The sequence below is a fragment of the Oncorhynchus masou genome, chromosome 3, assembly GCF_036934945.1.
Source record: "Oncorhynchus masou masou isolate Uvic2021 chromosome 3, UVic_Omas_1.1, whole genome shotgun sequence".
Classification (NCBI taxonomy): domain Eukaryota; kingdom Metazoa; phylum Chordata; class Actinopteri; order Salmoniformes; family Salmonidae; genus Oncorhynchus; species Oncorhynchus masou.
The window spans coordinates 47,810,530-47,820,294 of record NC_088214.1 but is presented as its reverse complement, the minus strand read 5'-3'; the positions used below and the strand labels follow the sequence as shown (position 1 = coordinate 47,820,294).

At 40.9% G+C, this 9,765-nt stretch overlaps 1 protein-coding gene across 1 annotated transcript; it reads right to left on the bottom strand.

Moving 5' to 3' along the window:
• Window positions 1–298: 298 nt before the first annotated feature.
• LOC135518063 (zinc finger and SCAN domain-containing protein 23-like) lies at window positions 299–9,466 on the bottom strand. The gene is made up of 3 exons (XM_064942915.1): window positions 8,945–9,466; window positions 8,743–8,803; window positions 299–1,917 (listed from the first exon to the last, which is right to left on the bottom strand). Exons 1-3 carry the CDS (start codon window positions 9,320–9,322, stop codon window positions 947–949), a joined length of 1,410 nt encoding a protein of 469 aa, XP_064798987.1. The 5' UTR covers window positions 9,323–9,466; the 3' UTR covers window positions 299–946.
• Between the last annotated feature and the right edge of the window lie 299 nt (window positions 9,467–9,765).

Below are 9,765 nucleotides of genomic sequence, written 5' to 3'. Positions count from 1 at the left end.
GCTCCAACCTAATCTAAACGAAGAAGCCTTCCGCATTGCAAGACTGCGCGACAGTATTACGTCAACCACGTTTCAAAATTGTTAGCCAACGCAGTTGTTTTTGAAAATCATTGCATATACTGCGCACGCGCCCATCCACCATGGACCAGAGACATACACCACAGTCAGAAAAGGGTTATTTGAATAATAATTAATCCAGAGAAATGAAATTATAACTAACAGTACATTTAGGTTACTATGCATATGAGGGTCTCTCAGCATTTTTGAATCGAGGATACAGAGATATAGAGATGCGAGATAAAGATGATTATCGCCATTTATTTCAACAAAACCTTGGATCCAAACACAATTGTTGTCAAGAGATACAATGTAATACTGTTCTATTTAATTATGTGGATTGATCTACACATAACAATATCATAATGGAACATGAAATGGTCATCTTTTCTTACATGTTTTCAAAGTCTAAACATTAAACCTAAAATTGGTGTGGCTAAATATGCAAATAAATTGAAAATGACACTAAAGTGAAAACAAGCATTTACACTCCCCAGGTAACATTCCCATGCATTGACAGCTGATTAAAGGCTTCAATGTATCTCTTGTCTACAAATTAACGCATTGATTTACCATTGTTGATTTTAACAGGGTGTTTTAGAAAACAACTATGTTGATATACTGATTCGCTATTGTCTTCGATTGTTCTTAGTACACAGTGTAATCATAATGGTACAAATTATTTTGTCATTATGCTGCCATATTAGTTTATTTAGAATGGCAAGATGCACCCAAATACATAATACAAAATGCAATATTCTAATACCTAAATAGATAAAACATGTCATTGTGATCCAATCAATTTCATTCAGTTTCCCATTGATTTGTATGCTTTTGAACAGTAAATGGTTAGAAGTGCACTCTAATGCGTATCACTTTTGTTTTAACTTTACAAAGGCCTCACATTGGAGTGGTGTTTCTTCAGGTGTAATGTGAGACTGTATTTCACTATGAAACTTTTCCCACAAAGTGTACACGCAAACGGCCGTTCTCCTGTGTGTACACTCTGGTGAGTTTTCAAATGGGCTGACTGGGTGAACCTTTTCCCGCACTGGGCACAACTGAACGGTCTTTCTCCTGTGTGAATCCGCATGTGCACCTCCAGGTTCTGAGACGTCATCAGACACTTGTGACAGAAAGGGCAAACAAAACGCTTCTCCCTGCTGTCAGCGCTCCCTTGGACCTCGCTCCATTGGGGATGGTTAGACTGTTTCTCATACATGGCAAAATTCATCATGTCGGGTCCATCAAAATTCGATGCTGTGTTCATTCCCTGTGTCAGTTGACAGTGATCGGGACTCATGCCTGAGATATTTTCGAGGTTTTGTTGGAGCTGAGAGAAAGTCATCTCTTGCTTAGCCTGTTTGTTCCACGTGGAGCACATGTCCATCTCTAATTCAATAGGCTGAGAGTCAATCATGTCGATATCCCCCCTATCGCTGTGAGTCCCTACTTGACTGTTAAAGGTGACAGCTGATACAGTGGGAACAAGCGGAGGCTCTGGGTGGACCACAAGCACATCAGAGTCTGTTTTTGAGGCATAGGAGCAAACCAGCTCTGCGGTCTCCATCCCATTGCCCCCTAAGTGGCCAGAGGAACCAGGCTGATTGGGGGTTTCATTCAGTGTGTATTGAGGGCCCAAGATCACCCGTTTCCCAATACTTAATCTAGATGCAGGGCGCTTGAGATTGTGCTTCAATGTCTCTTTCCTTTGCTCACCCTGGAAGATACTGTTATCTTCATTCCTTTGCCAGTCAATCTTCCTGCTCCTGAACTGTGCTGGACTGTTCCCTTCCTTTCTGGCATTGGGGGATGTATGGGGAGTCACACTATCTCCTCCCACGGATGACACAGTAACACCTGGAGGAAAATATCAAACATAAAGATTAATAACTACATACAGAGTAGAACTGCATGGCGGGAGCTAACTTTCTGAATGGTTTTATAGGACACATTATACCAGTAGGAGGGGGTTATGATGACCTCGTTTTACCCCACTATCTGAATCTGAGAGCATAAACAACAAAATCACCCTCTCGCTCTCTCAAACAAAAATAAATGCAACATGCAACAATTTTGAAGACTTTACTGAGTTACAGTTCATATAAGGAAATCAGTCAAATGAAATAAATTCATTAGGCCCTAATTTATGGATTTCACGACTGGGCAGGGCGCAGCCATGGGTGGGGAGCCAGGCCCAGTCAATCAAAATGTGTTTTTTTTCCCCAAAAAGGGGCTTTATTACAGACAGAAATAAGCCCTCAGATGATCCCGCAGGTGAAGAAGCCAGATGTGTAACCACGCCAGCCCAGGACCTCCACGTAGTCTGCGGTTCTGAGGCCGGTTGGACGCACTGTCAAATTCTCTAAAACGACATTGAAAGTATGGCAGAGAAACAAACGTTTCATTCTCTGGCAACAGCTCTGGTGGCATTTCATGCAGTCAGCATGCCAATTGCACACTCCCTCAAAACTTGAGACATCTGTGGTATTGTGTTGTGTGACAAAACTGCACATTTTAGAGTGGCCTTTAATTGTCCCCAGCACAAGGTGCACCTGTGTAATAATCATGCTGTTTAATCAGCTTCTTGATATGCCACACCTCTCAGGTGGACGGATTATCTTGGCAAAGGAGAAATGGTCACTAACAGGGCCGTAAACAAATTTGTGCAAAAAAATGAGAGAAATAAAATGAGAGAAAAGATGGCGCCGAAGAACATGGCTGACGTTTTACATTCTCCCAACCAAGCGAGTAAACTCCCAATGCCTTCCATTCTCCTTGCTAATGTGCAATCGTTGGAAAATAAAATTGATGACCTACTATTAAGATTATCCTACCAACGGGACATTAAAAACTGTAACATCTTATGTTTCACTGAGACGTGGCTGAACGAAGAAACGGACAATATAGAGCTGGTGGGATTTTCCATACATCGGCAGAACAGAGACGCTACCTCTGGTAAGATGAGGGGTGGGGGTGTGGGTCTTTTTGTCAGTAACAGCTGGTGCGTGATGTCTAATATTAAAGAAGTCTTGAGGTATTGCTCGCCTGAGGTAGAGTACCTTATGATAAGTTGTAGAACACACTATCTAAAAAGAGAGTTCTCATCTATATTATTCGTAGCCATCTATTTACCACCACAAAGCAAAACTGGCACTAAGAACACTCTCAACCAACTCTATAAGGCCATAAACAAACAAGGAAATGCTCATCCAGAGGCGGCACTCCTAGTGGCCGGGGACTTTAATGCAGGGGAACTTAAAACTGTTTTACCTCATTTCTACCAACATGTTAAATGTGCAACCAGGGGGAAAAAAATCCTAGACCACCTCTACTCCACACACAGACATGCATACAAAGCTCTCCCCCGCCCTACATTTGGCAAATCTGACCACAATTCTATCCTCCTGATTCCTGCTCTCAAGCAAAAACTAAAGCAGGAAGTACCAGTGACTCACTCAATATGGAAGTGGTCAGATGACGCGGACGCTACACTACAGACGAATCATCAAACAAGCAAAGCGTCAATACAGGATTAAGATTGAATCCTACTACATCGCCTCTGACACTCGTCGGATGTGGCAGGGCTTGAAAACTATTATGGACTACAAAAGGGAAACCCAGACGCAAGCTGCCCAGTGACGCGAGCCTACCAGACGAGCAAAATGCTTTTTATGCTCGCTTCGAGGCAAGCAACACTGAAGCAGGGACGAGAGCACCAGCTGTTCTGGATGACTGTGTGATAACGCTCTCGGTAGCCAATGTGAACAAAACCTTTAAAACAGGTCAACATTCACAAAGCCGGTGGGCCAGACGGATTACTAGGACGTGTACTCAGAGCATGTGTACTCCACTGACATTTTCAACCTATCCCTGACCGAGTCTGTAATACCTACATGTTTCAAGCAGACCAGCATAGTTCCTGTGCCCAAGGAAGCAAAGGTAACCTGCCTAAATGATTACTGCCCCATGGCACACTTAACCAGCATGGCTAACACAGCATTCTGCAGCGATACGCCACCCATCTGGTTTGCGCTTAGTGGGACTTGCATTTCTTTTTCAACAGGACAATGACCCAGCACACCTCCAAGCTGTGTAAGGGCTATTTGACCAAAGAGAGTGAAGGAGGGCTGCATCAGATGACCTGGCCTCCACAATCACCTGACCTCAACCCAATTGAGATGGTTTGGGATGAGTTGGACCGCAGAGTGAAGGAAAAGCAGCCAACAAGTGCTAAGCATATGTGGGAACTCCTTCGAAACTGTTGGAAAAGCATTCCAGGTGAAGCTGGTTGAGATAATGCCAAGATTGTGCAAAACTGCCATCAAGGCAAAGGGTGGCTACTTTGAAGAATCTAAAATGTTAAATATATTTTGATTTGTTTAACACTTTTGGTTACTACATGATTCCATGTGTTATTGCATAGTTGTGATGTCTTCAGTATTATTCTACAATTAGAAAAAAATAAAAATAAAGAAAAACCCTTGAATGAGTAGGTGTGTCCAAACTTTTGACTGGTACTGGTTGTCTGGTCTGGTCTGGTCTGTCTGTCTGTCTGTATGTATGTATGTACGTATATATAACCACAGAGTTTCTAAACCCAACATCACAAAACTTTCCAGGAATGTTTGTGAAACAGACCAAGCAGACTAGGCCGGGGTTTAAGAAGTCAATGAGAGAAGTGAAAAATTATACCTTAGCTGTTAATTTTCTCAAAATCTAAAGGTACAACCTAGATTTGAGCCAATGTCTTAAGTAGTTGAACATGTTATTTCTCCAACCTCGGGACAGTGACAAACTGACGTTTTCATTTTCGTCAAAAACAACTTAATCTCGAAGGAGTGCTTTTGATTTGACCGCCTGCACATGCACATCTCACCGCGAGATGACCGTTCGACCAGATTAGGGACGTGACAAATGGACAATATTTCTTAGCGTTTAAATTGCTATTGCCCCCCCCTGCGGTTATTTCTACCGCGACCCTTTACAGACATAGAACACAGTAGAGTAAAATGTTGATAATTGATAGGATTTCAGACAATTAAAAAGTCGATGTCGCACCCCTACGGAAATCTAACAAGTATCATTCAAAAAAACATCAATCTGTCAGTTGAAGCTAGAGATTTGTTTGCATGGGCTGCGTCTCAATCGACCGCATCAGCCGATGTCTTCCACGCCTGCGGTGAAAGGTGGCAGAGCAAGAGTGGTGTTTTTCAGACCAGGAGACATCCCGAAAATCGGTCTTCTCATGAAAACGTCTGTAGTGTCAGAACGGTTTAGCCTTTCAAACTATTATGGAAAAGAGGAGACTCTCACGAACACGATGAGGCTCTCTGTTTTGCTTTACAACCACCACAAGCGCCAAGGGACTTTTGAAGTCGGTACAGCCGATCGGACAACTTCTGACTGTAGCGTCCGAACAGTTTGGGCAACACACTGACCCCTCTATGGAAAGGTGAGTCTCTCATAAACATGTCAGTCATTTTGCTCTAAGATGCCAACATGCCTCACAAGACTAGTCTGAAGGTAGCAGGGTACCAGTAAAAAGAAATATATGGAAGTACAGAGCATTCGGAACGTATTCAGACCCTGTGAGGTTTTACACATTTTGTTACATATTTTAATGAATCCATTTTAGAATTAGACTTCACACAATACCGCAAAATAACAAAGCAAAGAGGTTAAGATTTTTTAAAGATTCTCTGGTCTGATGACACCTTTGACCTGAATGCCAAGCATCACGTCTGGAGGAAACCTTGCACCATCCCTACAGTGAAGCATAGTGGTGGCAGCATCATGCTGTGAGAATGCTTTTCAGCAGCAGGGATTGTGAGACTAGTCAGGATCGAGTGAAAGCTGAACGGAGCAAAGTACAGAGAGATCCTTGATGAAAACCTGCTCCAGAGCGCTCAGGGCCTCTGGGGGCGAAGGTTGACCTTCCAACAGGATGACGACCCTAAGCACACAGCCAAGACAATGCTGGAGTGGATTCGGAACAAGACTCAATGTCCTTGAGTGGCCCAGCCAGAGCCCGGACTTGAACCTGATCGAACATCTCTGGAGAGACCTGAAAATAGCTGTGCAGTGGCGCTCCCCATCCAACCTGACAGAGCTTGAGAGGATCTGTAGAGAAGAATGGGAGAAACTCCCCAAATACAGGTGTGCCAAGGTTGTAGCGTCATACCCAAGAAGACTCAAGGCTGTAATCACTGCCAAAGGTGCTTCAACAAAGTACTGAGTAAAGGGTCTGAATACTTATGTAAATGTGTATATCAGTTTTTTTGTATTTTATACATTTGCAAAAAAAGAAAGAAAAGGGTTTTACTTTGTCATTGTGGGGTATTGTGTGTATATTGTTGAGGGAAAAAACAATTTAATCCATTTTAGAATAAGGCTGTAACGTAAATACATAGTTTCCTGATCTTTCTTATATATCATAGTTTCCTGACCCTTCAGAACAATAGTTTTGTTGACTATCTTTTTATTCATGTATGAAGCTGTTATTCAATGCGTTTCTATGGGCTAATAGCAGTAAGGGCAAATTCAATGTTTCATCAAATACATTTTTTAAGATATTTTTTTTATACATAAAATTATAAATCAAATAGCTAACTGATCCTTGGTATGACCATCTTAAAACAATTCCATATGTTAGCCTCTTCCTCTCTGGTTTTATTAAAATGATTTCCTAGGCTTGTATAGCCATATAGTCTAGTTCGGCAATAACACGGAAATTAATATTTTGTGATAACTGCACTGGGATTTTAATTATGTTTGAGAACAAAATGTTTTTTTGGTTAGGGATTTTTTTTACCTTCCTTAAGGACTCCAAATCTGAAATGTTGAAGTGAAGAAAATGTATAGTCAAGGAGGAGAATAATTATTCTGTCAAGGATTTTTTCCCCCTCCAGAAATAGAGGCATACTAAGACAAAAGAAATGTGACACTGTGTGTAAATGATCACACATTAGCTCAGGAAATGAAGAAATGTATTAAAATGCTGGAAGTGAATGTTAGAATTAAACAATTAACTATGCAAATGAGTAAAGTAGTATTCATTAAGGAAATGCCTGTCTCTAATAAGCACCTGTTGGTTTCAGTGATTTAAAAGGTTAATCTACCCCCAGAAATAAAAAACATGAAACTCCTCTGTCAATTTGATGAAAGCCTATAAAAAACCCTAAATACAAATTTTCCCCATGATTTAACTTCTAAGTGGTCTGCTTGTGGAAATCAGGAAATTGTGTGCACTTGATACTTACAAAAGTCGCTTGGTGGTCTGAATATGTTCAGATCTGTCTGACCTCTTCAGAAGGTGGTCAGGGATGTATTGTGTGCGGATTTCACCTCAGTCTAGACGCAATCAGTCTACCGAAAGCGCATACAGTGGGAGACGTCAACAGCACTCCTCCCACAAGTCTCCAGAAGACAGGGGGGCACCTTTTAATTATAATGTTGGAGGAAATACGTTCCTAGCCTGTGACGAACATGCTTGCTAGCCTCATAATTTCTAGCCAGCTAGCTATATATATATATATTTGGGGTTAGAGTTATGCTAACCTGTTTGCAATTCCGTTGGCATTTCTTGCTCGCTACATAGGTCAGCTGGCTAGTTAGCTACTGCCATCAGTTGTTGTGTTATCATATTTTGCCTATTCCACCGTTTGTAGAATGCATAGTGGCATTTTAATATAGCATGGGAATAGGGAATCCAGACACACTGTGGACACATTTAAATGTTGGTGTAGATGCATGAAGCGTTTGGAATTCTATGAACAGAACTCTATGATCAAAATACTAAAGCTGCATGAACTGTCAAGTCCATGTTGTGTTACTACCATGTTGTTATCATGTTGTATTGCTGCCATGCTATGTTATCGGCTTAGGTCTCTCTTTATGTAGTGTTGTGTTGTCTCTCTTGTCGTGATGTGTGTTTTGTCCTATATGTTTTATTTAATTTATTTTTAATCCCAGCAAGAGGCCTTTTGTCTATTGGTAGGCCGTCATTGTAAATAAGAATTTGTTATGAACTGACTTGCCTAGTTAAAAAAAGGTTAAATGAAAATAAATTAATAGACTGGGCGGGAAAGCAACGCTGCTCTCACTCTGGGCAGATATGCCGTTATAGCTCAGTTGCAAAGACTAACTGCAAGTTGAACTCTGTGTGATGGAGTCCTAAATAGATAGTGCAGTTTGTTTAGGTGATTTTACAGCTAGCTAGCTACTTCACATGCTGAAATTTGACTTTGGTATTATTTTGTGTAGCTATGTTTTCTAGCTAAATACCTAGCCTGGGAGAGAGAGAACACAGCATTGTGGGTTTGTAGTAGACTTCAGCTGCAACAGATTTTTGTTATTACAACAAAATGAAACATTTGTTCACAAAAAACATTTTCACATATTAGTGTTATTTAATTAACACTGTTACCTAATATGAATTAGTTGTTTGAAGTGGATTATCCCTTTAAACAAATAAATGCCAGGGCTATTAATTGAAGTTTTACAGCATCTTCATACTGTACTGTCTTTGCTATAACTAACGAATCTGGGAAAACCAAAACGAAATTCTTGCGTAATTGCATCAGACGCCAGTTACTTTAAGTGTGTCTGTCTTCGAGAGATTAACTGATCAACATACCTTCTTCATCATTCTAGAACAACACCACAGATCTGCACTCTATTTACCTTCCTCATGTGTGTCACTGTCCTCGGAGTCCTCATCTTTGATAAGTACCACATCGGGTAACTGAAACAAATCATAATTTGAATGCAAACGAAAATTCACATAATGTACAATTCTGTATTATTGTTCGATGAGAATTTAGTGGATAAACAATACACATAGGGATATAGCTAGCTTCTGAAAGACTTGAATATGGAAATTTACCTCCTCTTCTTCTTCTTCTTCTACAAAGTAGCAATCTCCAGACGTTATTGTTATCCCATTACTTTTATGACATGTGTCCTCCTGCTGCGACAGTTTTGGACCTTCACCTAATGGGACGGGTTCAGTAACAACAACAGCTTGAGTTCCAGCTTTTCCATCGATTCCTCGCGCAATTATAGACTCAATCAAATGCAGTTTCTTCTTGAGGTCCTCGTTTTCCTTGTAGCTTCTTGATATTTCTAAATGCAAAATCGCATAACCTTCATCCACGACTTCACATATGTCCGCCACCGCTGCATTGGTCAACGCCCCCATGATGGACGCTAACTGCTCGTGTAAAGCCTTGGAATTCCACATGGGTCCGGGTATTCTGCTCATTTTCAGGGCTAGTCTGTAGTTACAGTTAATCGTTTATTGATACTTGAAAATATATCATAATATTTGGGTGGTACTAAGGATTTGGAAATACCGATGTGTGAAGAGTTCGTACATCGGGAGAATAGCTTGCTAGCTGGCTAAGCTACAAACAATAGGAAAGGGGCGAAGAAGAGATACTTCCTGTACCCCACACTCAGTTTTCAAAATAAAAGTTTTAAACAGCAGCCATGGTGCCTAATATTCGGCATACTGTTCCCAGTTATTGGCCACCTTACTATTTTGTTCAATTACAAGATATATCCGTTAAATTTTATTCAACAAAAACCCCACACCAACCTCATCTCCGACGTGTTTACTGGATAGTTGAAAGAAATGAATTTGCTGGTCAATTTTTAATTACTTAACCCCGTGCGCCCTCATGTGGACTCGTAAAAATAGTTATT